Genomic DNA, 12,255 nt, shown 5'->3' with positions numbered 1-12,255 from the left:
TGCAGTGCGAATATTGCTTGTGTTTGTTTAAAAGAAAGAAAAAAACACACACACACACAAAAAGATCTTGTATTGAGGGGAAAATTATTTTTTGCAGACAGTTCATCCCAAATCACGAGGTCTCTTTGATGAGTGCGGCGAGACGACCGAAGGCCTGTTGGAAGACAAATGAAAAGATTCCGTGTTTTGTGTGGTGTGCGTGCGAGTGCGAGTGTTTTTGCATACCAGGTCAATCTGTTCCGGCGTGGAGAGCGAATACGCCGCCCTGACGTGAGAACATGGCTCGTCGCTGTCGATCATGAACACACCGCCTGGGACCAGCAGCACCTTTTCAAAAGCAGGACATGTACACACGCGACACGCTCAAGCAATCTTCTAAATGGCGTGCTGGTGAACAGACCTCTTTCTCCAAGGCCTTCTCCATGATAAGCTGCCTGGTGTCACCTACGCCCATCAGCTCCATCCACAGAAACATCCCGGCCGAGGGACTGTGCCATTTGGCCAAACCTGAGCGTGTTCAACCACACAAATTGCACACGGAAGCAAACAAACTCCTCCTTCCAAAAGTCTCAGGAATCCTTCAGATGACTTTCCGTCTTCTTTCTTTATGCATGCAGAGTGTACCTGTGAGCCACTTGTGAGCGGAACTAATCATGGCGTCGCGCTGTTTTCTGTAGAACTCAATCACCCTGTCACCAGAAGAAGAAAAAATGCTGGCTTCCAATATTTGTTTCTTTCCAAACGCTGCGGGCACGACGTACCCGTCTACGTGCTGAAGGAAGCCATCTTGTCCCCAGCTGTGCAACAGTTGGGACACCATGAGCTGAAAAGGAAAAGACGGACGTGGAGTCAGGATCAAAGCGTGGCAACATTCCAAATGCTTTCGGTCACATTCACATCTTCCCGCAGGCGTCTTGAACCTTCACAATGATGTAATTGCGATTTCAATTTTGTGAAAAGATGTGAGAGAGTGCTGGCAAATAGGGCTCACCTGCGTGAAGGTGCTGGTGTGCATGGTGGAGGCCTGGATGTGCAGCACCACCCGCTCTACCAGCGGCTTGGGACCCGTTACAAAGCCCATCCTCAAGCTGAGACGGGTCCAAAAAAATCCAATGAAGACAAAAGCGAGCACGGCAGCGGCCAAGGGATTATGATGCGGAGTACCCCGAAGACAGGATCTTGGAAAAGGAGTCGGTTCTGATGACGCGGCCGTCAACGTCCATGGAGAGGAAGGTCGGCGCCCAGGGCTTGTCAAACTGCAGGAAGTAGTACGGGTCGTCCTCGATGATCAGCATGTCGTACAACCTCGCCAGCTGCGGGCAAGGACAAAATCATCCAGAGAGCAACCGTTTTCGAGAAGTTATTTGCATCTCAACAATTATAAATAGTTTAAAAAGATGCATGGTCACAAAAATTGATAGCAATATCTCATTTTCCTTTTTTTTTTTTTTTAAGTGAAGACAATTTTTCCATTTTAGTCAAAGTCAATGCAAAATTTGTCTTGGGCCAGATCTGCTTTGCGACCCCCCCCCCCCGGGCCTTGACTTTGACACCTATGCTAATGCTAAGATGAGAAAATCCTCATTTTGACAAGATTCTTTGCCATCGGTCAGATGGAAAAGGCACCTCGTAGACTTCCCTCTTCCTCTGCTCCGTCATGGATGCCCCCGTGGGGTTCCCCCCGTTGGGGATGGTGTAGAGCAGCTTGGGCCTGCGAGCGTCCGACGGGTCCCAGTGGGACAAGACCTCCTTGAGGGCCGCCGGTATCATGCCGTGCTGATCGCTGCGGACGTTGGTGATGTTGCAACCCAGCGGCTGGAGCTGGGTTGAAAGACACCAGGTGGAGGATGGAAGAGTTTTCAGCAAAAAAAAAAAAGGCCTTTGCGGCGGGAGACGCCGGCTTACCGCCGCCAGTGTTCCGGGGTAGGTGGGCGAGTCCAGCAGGACGTCATCTCCTGGATTGACCAACATCTCAAACACCTGCCGCATGACGTGGAAGATGAAACGCTGGCGGGAAGCAAGAAAAAGAGGGGGCGCTACCTTGCAAAGTCCCTCCTGGCTCCCTGTGGTGACACACAAGTCCATCTGTCCCCGCTCGGGACTGTAGGACGCCGTCGGCGGGTCGTGGAGACTCTTCTGCAGGTTCTTCATCCACGTCAGCAGCTCTGGGATTCTGCGTCGAGGTTACACGTTTCCATGAAATGCCGTACAGGCTTAGAAGTAACATTCCAAAAAAAAAAAAGCTTGCAGTTCACGTACCCGCTGGAGGCGGAGTACTGAAGAGCCCTTTTCATGGACACCTGGTCGAAGGAGACGTCTGGGCCGTTCTTGACCTTGATGGTGGCCGACTCAAAGGGGAAGGTGTTGGGGTTGGGCGCACCTGCTGCCAGCGAAATCAGCGACGGGGGCGAGCGCTGCTGCAGCTCGGCTTTCAGACGCACGTGTTCAAAAACAAATACAAGATTGGGCATCTGCATACTTTTTGTCACTATTGTGTCATGTTGACCATATTTCAAAATGTGTACTCTATTTTATGACTTGAAAGTGAACACTGTAAACACTTTGCGTGTTTGATTTTTTTTTTTTTTGCAGGCAGGGCACACTCACTCAGCATTCTGATGGGTGACGGTTTCCTTGCTGCACTGACAGCAGTGAGGAAGCGAGCATAATTCATGTTTCCCGTCGGAAGACTTCCTCAGCAACCAACCACCCGGGATCTCCGTTCACGTGTTCCTAATAATTAGATCAGGCTTTTTGGAAACTTCTCAACTCCTCCTGTAAGAAAACAGACAGATGACAAGTTGAGTTCAGCACCGTAAATCGATATTGACGCTTGGTTATGACGTCAATGACCTCGCGTAACCTAGCTCGGTCGAGTGAAGAATTCGTTCATTTTGTAATGGACAACGAAATGAATAGTAAACAAACAAACAAACAAACAAACAAACAAACAAATAAATAAATAAAACACACGCCAAGTCACGCTAGGAAAGGCAGGACAGGACAGCACGGGACGAGACAAAAGCTCTGCTTGGCTTACGAATTCCAACATCAGCTGCTCTGCCAGTAGAGGGCAGTGAGCGTCAACAAGGCAGCAAGAAATGGCCGGAAGTTGATCGAGATGTTTAATTGCGTATTGTTAGCGTTAGCTTCTACCCCAACATTTGTAACTTCTGCCTCTATTTTGTTCTCTTCAAGGTTGAACTCACGCATGTTGAACGCGTCGTAGCCGCTAAATCCCACTTTTACAACACTTGTCGTTATTTTGCAGCGAAAGTCAAATCTTTGTGGACGTTTGCTGCCATGAAGTAGAGCCGCTGCAGTCACTTCAATGGGGAAAAGAAAAGACGTGGTTCATTCCAGATTTCCCTGTGAGTGCCTCCTCCCTTGATGAGAATATAATGTCTACGTAACATCTTTTGACCCTGCAAGGCTCCCCAAAAATGCTTAGGTGCTGGATCAAACGGATCTATTCATGTTTATGTGCAGGCGAAGGGAACGTGGGGCTGCATGGCATGCACAAGCATAAGCATAAAAAACACAAGAGGCACAAGAGGAAGCACCAAGGCCTCTCTGAGATTCCAGAGCCCGTCGTCGTCGTCCCTCGCCCGCCCCCGCAACTGCGACTCAAGATCAAGCTGGGAGGACAGACGTTAGGGACAAAGAGGTGAGACCACGGCCGGCCGGCCACCCCTCATTCAACATTCAGTTGCGCGTTGACGTTAATTGCTCTTTTGACCCTTCCAGTGTTCCTACTTTCACCGTGCACCCTGGTGTGGCTTGTCCTCCCTCGCCATTGATGATCGTGGACGACGACGATGACAACGACGACGACGAAGACAACGACGACGACGATGAGGAGGAGGAGGAAGAAGAGGAAGACGACGAGCCTTCTGTGCCTCTGGAGCAGTATCGGGCCTGGCTGGGTGAGAACAAGTCAAATGTGATGTGATGTCGTGGTGTTCTGGCAACAGCCTCTTTTGCCGGAGCTCCTTTCCCGCTTCACATCATAGTTAATGGAACATTCACCGTTTGGTGCCTTGAGCACCTGGCTCCAAAAAAAGTCTGTTCAGACTGTCTTGCCTGTCTCAGATGAAGACAGCAACATGGCCACGTCTCCTCTGCCTGACATGGACTCTGACTCCATGTTGGGAGTGCCCGTGGACGAGGAGGAGAGGTGGCTGGACGCTCTGGAGAAAGGGGAGCTCGACGACAACGGCGAGCTCAAGAAGGAGGTTGACGAGTCCCTGCTCACGGCTCGACAGGTGAGGAAGGAGGAGTTTGCGGGGGAGGCCGCGTTTTTGCTCACAGACACCTCGCGCCTTTCAGAAAGCACTACTCCACAAGCAGCAGATCCAGCCCCTCCTGGAGCTGCCCATGGGCTACAAAGAGAAGGAGATGACCGTCGAGATGATGCAGAAGCGGGAAGAGCGCGCTCGCAAGCGGCGCTTGCAGGCGGCCAAGAAAGCCGAGGAGAACAAGAACCAGACCATCGAGAGACTCACCAAGACCAGCAAGGCCAAGATCAAAAGCACGCGAGAGAAGAAGTCCAAGCTTAGCCAGTGTCCCACGGTCCGCTACAGCGACTCGTCCCGAGGCGTGACCATCTCCTTCCCTGCCGGCGTCCCCGCCCCCGCGCCGCACCCTCCTCCGCCGCCTCTGGTCCCCGTGAGCTGCGGGGTGAGTGGCTGCTCCAACCCGAAGAAATACAGCTGCTCCAAAACGGGCGTCCCTCTGTGCAGCCTGCAGTGCTACAAAAGGAACATGCAGGCAGTTTGTTGACAGGTCAGGTCTTCTTCTCACTCATGGACAACTGAACAACATCACTTTGAGGAAAGAAGACCCGCTTGCTTCAAGTCGGTGCAGATAATGAATGAAATGTTTAGCTCGCAACATCTTCGCTGCTCCTTTCCTTGGCTGGATTTGCTTTTTTCACACCCAGAGCGCTTTCTTTAAAGGAACCAAGGTTATTAGAGTTCACAAAAACCCACCAAATAAAAAAAAATAATAAAAAATCACATTCACAAACTGTTACCTATAAAAATAAAAAAATGGCTTAATCATGCGTTTAGGAAACAAACCGTAATCAGTGAAAATGTTCCTCATTTTTGTCTTTTTTCAATTCAGCTTCAGTTAGTTTTGAAAGAATTTTGCTATAGAAAAAGGAAGGTCACACATTCATTTGATAATTACACAATACTTTTTTTTAATCGTTATTCTCGATTAGTCAGATACTCAACATGTGTAAAAAAAGTATTTTTGTAAAAACAAAAACTAAAAGTCTTTCGAAAAAAAAAATCTCAAACTATTTTAATGCTGCCATCAAGTCACCGCATCAAGTGGCCAAACCAAAGGAGAGTCTGAAGGCCATCTCCACAGGAACCTCTGGTACAGAGTCGTGAAAGCACACATAGAACTCTTGAGGAACGGGCTCCAGCAACATTCGCCTGAAAGGTGGAAAGAAAGCGAGAGCCAAACAAACGGTAAGCTCAAACGTCTACACGGAGGAAGGCCGCCTTCCAGACCTACCCGATGACCCAATACGTCAGGGTGGGTGCGGGTTTCCTCAGCTCTGTCCACTTTTGAGGTACAAACTGGAACAGGACTCCGTGCTCTTTGAGCGGGCCCACGCCGCCACGCCGCTCTGCCGTCCGCTGCCCCTAAAGGGGCAAAGGTCACCACACAAAAATGTGCCTGTTTGTCATGACTCAGTTGCTGCTGCCCTGTGTGTTCATGTACAATTTTGGGAAGATTTTTAATTCTGTCAAATTCATGCTGCTAGATACATCAAATTTGGTGGTATGGCGTCTTGTTCTGCGTTTAAACGTTTTGTTTGACCATTCATGTTGAAAAATATTCATGAGTTATGGTTTGTTAGAACATTCTCAGGAATAAAAATGTCAACATTTTCTTCCCTTTTTTTTTCAAGTGTCAGTTTTACAGTTAAGTTCAAGTGGGTGGAACAACGAGAAGAAAATCACGCTTACTCGCAGCGCCATGTTTTCTTTGAACACGGCCCGAATAGACAGGCAGCAGCGGTAAAAGTTGCCAACGAGCAACGGGTGAAGCGATCTGCCCAGCTCAGCTTCGTCCGTTGGCGCGATGAAGATCCCCTGGACCGTATCCATGAGCAAGTAGTGGAACAAGATGTTCTCGGCACCGGCGCTCAGTCTGCCGCGCACGGCGTCGGACGGGAAAGTTCAGCTCGGCGTGGAAACCTTAGCCGGAAAATGCGGAGACGCGCAAACCTGCTGGCGTTGGGCATCTCGTCCGCATCCCTCCTACTCAGAGTCTTCATGAGTGTGCTCAGGTAGAACGGGTTGGGGCGCTTTGTCCACTGGGCCTGTCAGAAAAAAAAAAAAAAAAAAAAAAGCAATGATCCTCATGGCAGGGTGCTTCGTTTGTGTCGAATCACGGAATCGCTGGAGAACTTGCCCCGGTGTCCGTGTGTCCCTCACCCCGCCAGTCTTGGGTCTTCTCCCCAAATAGATGGGCCTGGGACGGGCCAGCTTGGAGGAACCAGTCTGCACAGAAGAGGCGCGGAGCAGCGGGGGCGCTCAGGCGATCTTCGACAGCTTCCTCCAGAATCTCCAATCGTAGCAGCGTGGCCTTGACCTGAACATGCGGCGTGCTTAGCCAAGTGTCACGCGGCCGCGAGCGCCGGCCGCACCTGATCGACGTAAACGCAATCGGGGCCCGGCGATGCTTGGGAATGCTTCGCGCCGCCTCCTGCCTCCAGCAGCACACACTGCAGCCAGCACCCCTGATGGACACGCACACACATTTAGCAGAAGAAAAAAAAAAAAAATCCCCAAATGTTCACCTGCAAATTTGAAAAGGCTCACGCATGATATTAATTGGGAAAAAGAAAAAAAAAATTATATTTATACAGTACTCAGTTACTACTACAATTTTTTCCCCGACTTTAGTCAATTCCTCGATACTGAAGGTTCTTTGCTACTCACCGAGCCCACGATGAGAAGGAAGTGACGTCGTGGAAGGGGACCCTGAAGAAAGACCTCGCGCCAGATCAGCAGTTGGCCCGTCCGCCGCCACCGCCGCTCGGCGGACAGCAGGCGGTAGTGGCGCATGTACAGACACACGTCCAGCAGGTCCTCTTTAGGGAGATGATTGGCGATCAGGTACGACTGTTGAGTGCAAGGCCCAAAAGCTTTTTCACCACTTTGAAGGAAAGAGCTGCACGCCCAACGCTTGGAGTCACCTCGTAGAAGAGACAAGAGCCCAGGATCCCGTAGAGACGCCTCAGGCCAAAGGAGTCCTCCGACTGACGGGCGAGAAGACAATTGGAGATCCGCGCAACAAGTGAAAAATGCACGCCGGCTTACCATTTCTCCAAAATCAGAGGCCTCAAAGTCAGTGAGCACAGAGTCCACGTTTGTCTGCAAAGACACCGCACGTTGAAAAGTATTGATCACATTTTTAAGGAGAACCTTCAACAGCGTACATGGATTTGATGTTTTACAGTAAAGCCCCTTTTACTGCAGCTGTTGGATTTGTACTTCTGCTATTTAGCCATTTTTGGTCGTTTATGTTAACTCTATTGGCCACTAGATGGCGACACTGTGTCGGAGACTCAATTGGGCAGAATTGCAACGACAAAGCGTTTTTGCTGAAGCCAAACCTCCAAAAGACGAACCACTCAGTCTGCAATTATTAAGAAATATGAAGAAAAAAAAACTGCACAATGTCCATTTTTTAGTGCTGCTTTTTACGCCTGCAAAAAGTGAGATGTATAATGTATATCTATTTCGAGTGTGAGTTTGTTTAAAAAAAAAAAAAAAAAAGAGTGACACTGTCATCCATTTTGTTTGCTTTTTTAAAAAATTTCTTACGCTTTTAATGTCTTTTCAAATCCTTTCAGCGCTGAAAAGCGACGTAGTCACTCACTTTGACTTGTACGGGCAGCGTGAGCCAGCGCACAGCCGGCAGCCCGTCCAGGAAGATGTTCTCGGAGTTGTCGGCGGGCGGCGCCGGGGGGGAATCTGACGGTCGTAGGAGCCGCAGGAAGAACAAACGGAAGAAGTGGTCCAGCTGCGCCGTGCCCTCCGTCCTGCCGAAGGCCCTGCGGGAGAGGCCCCCGTCAAACGCAACGTCGAGCGCTTGTGGTTTTGAGCGACCGACCTTTCCAAGGATCCATGCGTGAATCGTAACGTCCGCACGACGTCGCCCACCAGGGATTGCAGGCTCAGCAAAGGAACCCTGAAAGGAAATTTGACAGTTGCTTGTGCTTGGAGCATCAGACAGGAAGGTGTTTGCAATATAAAAGCAATTTGATTTTTTGAGCCTCAACATTGTGATCTTTCTCTTTTTACTAACACTAGAAACAAAATCAAAAATCAGCCACAACCCGACCTATACCTCTCAGCAGGAAGTCCAAGCACCAGCAGGGCGTGGCCTTCCTTCCAGTAACCCACGTGTACCAGATGCTTGTCCACCAGCAGCGTGGAACTAAAGGAGCAGTACCGAGACATCAGAACATATGACTTCCTTCCGTCCGTCCTAACGACACAATTGCTTTTGAAATGTCCAAAAAATGGTGTGAATCCTATGAAGCCGGCCCAGCGTACCTGACCACGTGAGCTCCCGTGACGCTGTCCAGCATGTCGCACAGAGTCAAGAAGATCCCTCTGGCGCCCTTGAGCCGGGCGGCCGCCTCCGACGCCGGGTACTGGTACAAGATCTCCTCCTGCGCGCAGCAGAACGGACACCCACGTCCGTCTTTTTAAACGACGGCACGAGATAGGGCTTCTGACGGACTTTGAGATGGACCTCGTCCTGCGGGGACTTGGTGTCCATTTTGAGCGAGAGGTACATGAGCGCATGCGGGACGTGGGCGGCAAACATCTGCGTTTCGGACGCCTCATCCCCGAGCGGCGGACGCGTCGGCGGGCTGATGGGCGCGGCGGCGCGACTCGTACTCCAGGGTGTGGCCAAGGTCAGCTTCACCTGAACAAACACAATAAAAAGAGTTTGCACCCTCCAAAATGACTCCAATTTTTGCTTTTGTTTGTCCCACACCTGAGATGGTTCCGCAATGCCGGCCAGAACTTGCTCAATGTTTTCAGCGCTCACCTCCACGTTGTCCACGGCAACGAGGACATCGCCTAAAGGGCAGAGCAGTTTGATGAAATGAGACTAAATGCCCTGTGGGGTGCCGTGACAACCGTCGATGGGACTAACTTCCGAGGCTCACTGATGACTTGACTTGAAAAGTAATGACGTCATTGATTGTGATTTTAAAAGTAACTCGATTCGATGAGTTACTTTCATAGTTACGTCACCGATGGCAACGGCCCACATTTTCCTCTCACCAATTAGGACGTAACCGCACTTGCTGGCCGGGCCGCCGGGAATCAGGCCGTCCACCGTCAGTCTTTCCTCCCGTCCGATCGCGGCGCCGTTCCGCTTATCTGAACGACGCACCACCCCCAGCAAAGCCTCCAGCAGAGCACCCGAGTCACCGACGCGTTTGGGGTTGAGGTAGACGCACACGGTCTTGAGCTGCGTCTTTGAGACGGACGCTGATGGCATCCGGCCCTCCGTCGTGTCTCCTCGATTCCTGGAGTTGTCCCGTTTTCTTTCCGAGATCCGAGCCCGCAAACTTTGGTGGGCCGCAGCCTCCTCTTCCTCTTCGCTCAGCTCCAAATAGAAGAGCTCGCCATTTTTCTGGACGTTGTCCGGCCATTCGACTTCCGGGTCACTGGAAGCACACAAGCAAGTTCATTCGTTAGAACGTGGATCGACAACATCAGCCCGACGACTCAATGCTTCTGAACCGACGTAAAACATGAAAATTAATACAAATCATTGATGTTGCACAATTCTAATCGCTGTGCCACACCAAAAATATAGTCATCGTACCAAATAGAAGCACAGTATGGACAATCACTCAGGGGATGAACTTTTTTTTTTGTCTCATGCCTTTAAAAAAATGCAATCACTCCACATCACTGCTTGATTTCCTTTCTTGTCTGTGCTTCATTATATATCCATTTTTAAATGCATCTTTGTTGTTGTTGTTTTTTTTGCTTCTTACTTGCTCGATGACATGTTGTCCCCGCGACAGTCATCAAAAGAAAAGGCCACCCGCCATGTCGGAAGAGCTCCTTTCCCTCAGGTGTGGCGTCCGTCCGCGGTACTGAGCAGCACAGGTCACTATTTAAGGAGGAAAAACTCAGGAACTTGGACTTCTTTCAAATGATCCAGTCTCGCGCTGAACACAACGCTGTCGCCTTTGTGACGTCACAATTAAGCCCGAACTGCGCTATAATCATCACAAAATGTCCTGAAATGTCCTTATTGATTCTCTTCTTAATTGAGTATATCGGAAATGCCAAATTTAATTCTTGAAATCGGTCTGAAATGCCTGCTTATTGTCGAGACAAATTTCACTCGCTCGCTTCCTGTGCAACGGTTTTAGTTTCCGGCTAGGAACATTAGTCATCAAAATTTGTGGACATTGTTTCAGTGTGTCTTTTTTTTTAATCCGGTAAACTATTCTGTGTACATAAAATGTGAAATTTGTAAATATGCTTACTCATGGAATCAAATCTATTTTTAAAAAAGTACCCACAACACCACTTGTCTGGTGATCTGTTATCGGATTGGCAGCTAGCGTGTGCGTGACGTCATATACAGGCGACAATCAAGTTGAAGAATTGTTTTGGTGTCTTGGTCCTGTTCTTTGACTTGTTTTCCTTTTTATTCATTTTTGTCAGCAGTTTCAATTGATATGCAGCAGCACTAATATTTATGCTTATTATTAATGATCGATGATTTATTATCGGTGCTAAAATGACTGCGATTGTATCAGAGTTGAATGAAGAGCAAACAAATGGAATTCTCCAGATGATGGAGCTGCTTTGCATCGACGTGCTGGAGGAGGAAGACGTTTCGGATAAGGTAGAGGATGTGCTGCGGGGCACACCCGAGAGAGAGCAGGCCCCCTTATCAGTAAGTTTCAAGTTGTCCCCAATATAGCAAGCGAATTACAACAATGACAGTGCTAGCTTGTGTGTTGTGTGTTTTCAGAAGAACGTGTTGAGGAAGCAGCGGCACTGGGAGAGGAAGCTGGCTGCCAGGAAGAGCAAAAGAAAGGAGGAGAAACTGAGGAGGAAGCTCAATCGGCAAACAGGTAAAGACGACAGGAAAGCAAACTCCACATTTCCTCCTGTCTTAACTATTGGCGTGTACGAAAAGAAGAAGACTCGCACCACCCTCGGCTCACCGAGCGGGTCACCAAGGCCGTCACCAAGGAGCGTTTGGCCGAGGCTCGCTCCAGCGGCGTCAAAGTGTGCGTTGACCTCGGCATGACCCACCGCATGTCCGACAAGGTGCACACGCAAGTCTCCCCGGCGCTGCATGACTTTTGGATTTGACGTCATCGGGTGTCTCGTGCCGTAGGAGACGAGTCGGCTGGCGGCCCAATTACGGCGGCTGTATGGATCCAACAAAAGGGCGAGCAAACCCTTCCATTTGTTTTTAACCAGCTTTAGCGAGGACAGTCGTCTCCTGGCGGAGTGCGTGCGCATGAACGCCGGCTTCCTCAACTACACCGTGAGTCAAGTTCACTTTGAAACGTTTGAAGCAAGTCATCCCCTTACATTTGACAATTGCCATTATTTTTGGTCACAGATGGAAAGAACAGAGCAAAGCTGTCTGGACATTTTCCCTCCGGACAGGGTGGTCTACCTCTCGCCCGACGCGCAAGAAGGTTTGTCAAGTGGCCCGGCGAAGCACGAGACCATCGCACTCAGACTAGCATGTGTCCTTTCAGCTTTGGAGCGAGTGGACCACAACACGGTGTACGTCCTCGGAGGGCTTGTGGATGAAAGCGTCCAAAAGGTGTGCTTTGACTTGGTTTGGACTTTTGTCGATCAGTGAAGCAATTTTTTTTTCTTTCGTTTGTTTTGCTTAAACTTCTCTGCAGACGCTGAGCCTGTCCAGGGCCGCAGAGCTGGGCGTCCGCGTGGCCCGGCTCCCCATAGACGAACACATGCAAAAGATAGCCAACCGCAAGAACTTTCACTCCAAGATTTTGGCCATCAATCAAGTCTTTGACATCCTGCTGGCCGCGTACGACACGGGTAGCTGGACGCACGCTCTGGACAAGTGCTTCCCTGCGGGGAAGGGTTTTGCAGTCGCGCCGCACCTAAGACAGTAAATGTTGTTTTGTTTTTTTTATGATTATTATTGGTGAATAATTGCTTCTTCATAAAAAATAAAAAAACTCTG

At 49.7% G+C, this 12,255-nt stretch overlaps 4 protein-coding genes across 13 annotated transcripts; 2 read left to right on the top strand and 2 right to left on the bottom strand.

Moving 5' to 3' along the window:
• Positions 1 to 46: 46 nt before the first annotated feature.
• aadat (aminoadipate aminotransferase) lies at positions 47 to 3,060 on the bottom strand. 4 transcript variants are annotated; one of them, XM_085936859.1, is made up of 13 exons: positions 2,974 to 3,060; positions 2,608 to 2,775; positions 2,260 to 2,428; positions 2,041 to 2,173; positions 1,906 to 1,980; positions 1,627 to 1,821; positions 1,165 to 1,313; positions 992 to 1,088; positions 762 to 823; positions 625 to 689; positions 401 to 507; positions 226 to 327; positions 47 to 154 (listed from the first exon to the last, which is right to left on the bottom strand). In XM_085936859.1, exons 2-13 carry the CDS (start codon positions 2,672 to 2,674, stop codon positions 113 to 115), a joined length of 1,263 nt encoding a protein of 420 aa, XP_085792985.1. In that variant the 5' UTR covers positions 2,675 to 2,775; positions 2,974 to 3,060; the 3' UTR covers positions 47 to 112. The 4 variants fall into 4 exon arrangements, with proteins under 4 accessions (XP_085792985.1, XP_085792986.1, XP_085792984.1 ...); XM_085936860.1 differs by having other exon boundaries at positions 3,041 to 3,060; XM_085936858.1 differs by having other exon boundaries at positions 2,608 to 2,777; positions 2,870 to 3,053.
• Positions 2,607 to 5,854, top strand: ino80b (INO80 complex subunit B). Of its 3 annotated transcripts, none has more exons than XM_085936898.1 (6): positions 2,607 to 2,800; positions 3,272 to 3,371; positions 3,490 to 3,667; positions 3,748 to 3,926; positions 4,093 to 4,265; positions 4,330 to 5,854. In XM_085936898.1, exons 2-6 carry the CDS (start codon positions 3,332 to 3,334, stop codon positions 4,780 to 4,782), a joined length of 1,023 nt encoding a protein of 340 aa, XP_085793024.1. In that variant the 5' UTR covers positions 2,607 to 2,800; positions 3,272 to 3,331; the 3' UTR covers positions 4,783 to 5,854. The 3 variants fall into 3 exon arrangements, with proteins under 3 accessions (XP_085793024.1, XP_085793016.1, XP_085793005.1); XM_085936890.1 differs by lacking the exon at positions 2,607 to 2,800 and adding an exon at positions 3,033 to 3,198; XM_085936879.1 differs by lacking the exon at positions 2,607 to 2,800 and having other exon boundaries at positions 3,053 to 3,371.
• On the bottom strand, positions 4,033 to 10,592 carry intu (inturned planar cell polarity protein). 2 transcript variants are annotated; one of them, XM_085936845.1, is made up of 17 exons: positions 10,058 to 10,592; positions 9,333 to 9,721; positions 9,040 to 9,125; positions 8,791 to 8,967; positions 8,589 to 8,707; positions 8,380 to 8,469; positions 8,143 to 8,220; positions 7,909 to 8,071; positions 7,347 to 7,400; positions 7,223 to 7,285; positions 6,966 to 7,148; positions 6,671 to 6,763; positions 6,436 to 6,615; positions 6,249 to 6,343; positions 5,988 to 6,171; positions 5,530 to 5,660; positions 4,033 to 5,447 (listed from the first exon to the last, which is right to left on the bottom strand). In XM_085936845.1, the coding sequence occupies exons 1-17, from the start codon at positions 10,069 to 10,071 to the stop codon at positions 5,336 to 5,338; spliced, it is 2,211 nt and encodes a 736-aa protein (XP_085792971.1). In that variant the 5' UTR covers positions 10,072 to 10,592; the 3' UTR covers positions 4,033 to 5,335. The 2 variants fall into 2 exon arrangements, with proteins under 2 accessions (XP_085792971.1, XP_085792962.1); XM_085936836.1 differs by having other exon boundaries at positions 7,909 to 8,083; positions 10,058 to 10,590.
• trmt10b (tRNA methyltransferase 10B) lies at positions 10,436 to 12,254 on the top strand. 4 transcript variants are annotated; one of them, XM_085936936.1, is made up of 7 exons: positions 10,439 to 10,974; positions 11,031 to 11,155; positions 11,221 to 11,354; positions 11,425 to 11,577; positions 11,656 to 11,734; positions 11,798 to 11,865; positions 11,951 to 12,254. In XM_085936936.1, the coding sequence occupies exons 1-7, from the start codon at positions 10,931 to 10,933 to the stop codon at positions 12,182 to 12,184; spliced, it is 837 nt and encodes a 278-aa protein (XP_085793062.1). In that variant the 5' UTR covers positions 10,439 to 10,930; the 3' UTR covers positions 12,185 to 12,254. The 4 variants fall into 4 exon arrangements, with proteins under 4 accessions (XP_085793037.1, XP_085793062.1, XP_085793055.1 ...); XM_085936929.1 differs by having other exon boundaries at positions 10,470 to 10,974; positions 11,053 to 11,155; positions 11,224 to 11,354; XM_085936920.1 differs by having other exon boundaries at positions 10,471 to 10,974; positions 11,053 to 11,155.
• The last annotated feature ends 1 nt before the right edge of the window (position 12,255 follows it).

Source organism: Syngnathus leptorhynchus, chromosome 2, assembly GCF_054491065.1.
Source record: "Syngnathus leptorhynchus isolate UIUO chromosome 2, UIUO_Slep, whole genome shotgun sequence".
Taxonomy (NCBI): Eukaryota; Metazoa; Chordata; class Actinopteri; order Syngnathiformes; family Syngnathidae; genus Syngnathus; species Syngnathus leptorhynchus.
The sequence above is the reverse complement of the archived record's forward strand: the minus strand, read 5'-3'. Positions and strand labels throughout refer to the sequence as shown.

Coding starts and splice junctions, on each gene's coding strand:
- aadat (XM_085936859.1), bottom strand. CDS start 2,674: ATGAATTATGCTCGCTTCCTCACTGCTGTCAGTGCAGCAAGGAAACCG. Junction 2,429..2,607: donor GTCACCCATCAGAATGCTGA/GTGAGTGTGCCC, acceptor TGCGTCTGAAAG/CCGAGCTGCAGCAGCGCTCG. Junction 824..991: donor ACACCAGCACCTTCACGCAG/GTGAGCCCTATT, acceptor TTTCCTTTTCAG/CTCATGGTGTCCCAACTGTT.
- ino80b (XM_085936898.1), top strand. CDS start 3,332: ATGGGGAAAAGAAAAGACGTGGTTCATTCCAGATTTCCCT. Junction 3,372..3,489: donor GGTTCATTCCAGATTTCCCT/GTGAGTGCCTCC, acceptor GTTTATGTGCAG/GCGAAGGGAACGTGGGGCTG. Junction 3,927..4,092: donor GCAGTATCGGGCCTGGCTGG/GTGAGAACAAGT, acceptor TGCCTGTCTCAG/ATGAAGACAGCAACATGGCC.
- intu (XM_085936836.1), bottom strand. Junction 8,221..8,379: donor CTTGGACTTCCTGCTGAGAG/GTATAGGTCGGG, acceptor ATTTCCTTTCAG/GGTTCCTTTGCTGAGCCTGC. Junction 8,084..8,142: donor ACGCATGGATCCTTGGAAAG/GTCGGTCGCTCA, acceptor CCTCTCCCGCAG/GGCCTTCGGCAGGACGGAGG.
- trmt10b (XM_085936911.1), top strand. CDS start 10,816: ATGACTGCGATTGTATCAGAGTTGAATGAAGAGCAAACAAATGGAATT. Junction 10,975..11,052: donor GAGAGCAGGCCCCCTTATCA/GTAAGTTTCAAG, acceptor GTGTGTTTTCAG/AAGAACGTGTTGAGGAAGCA. Junction 11,355..11,424: donor CCCACCGCATGTCCGACAAG/GTGCACACGCAA, acceptor CTCGTGCCGTAG/GAGACGAGTCGGCTGGCGGC.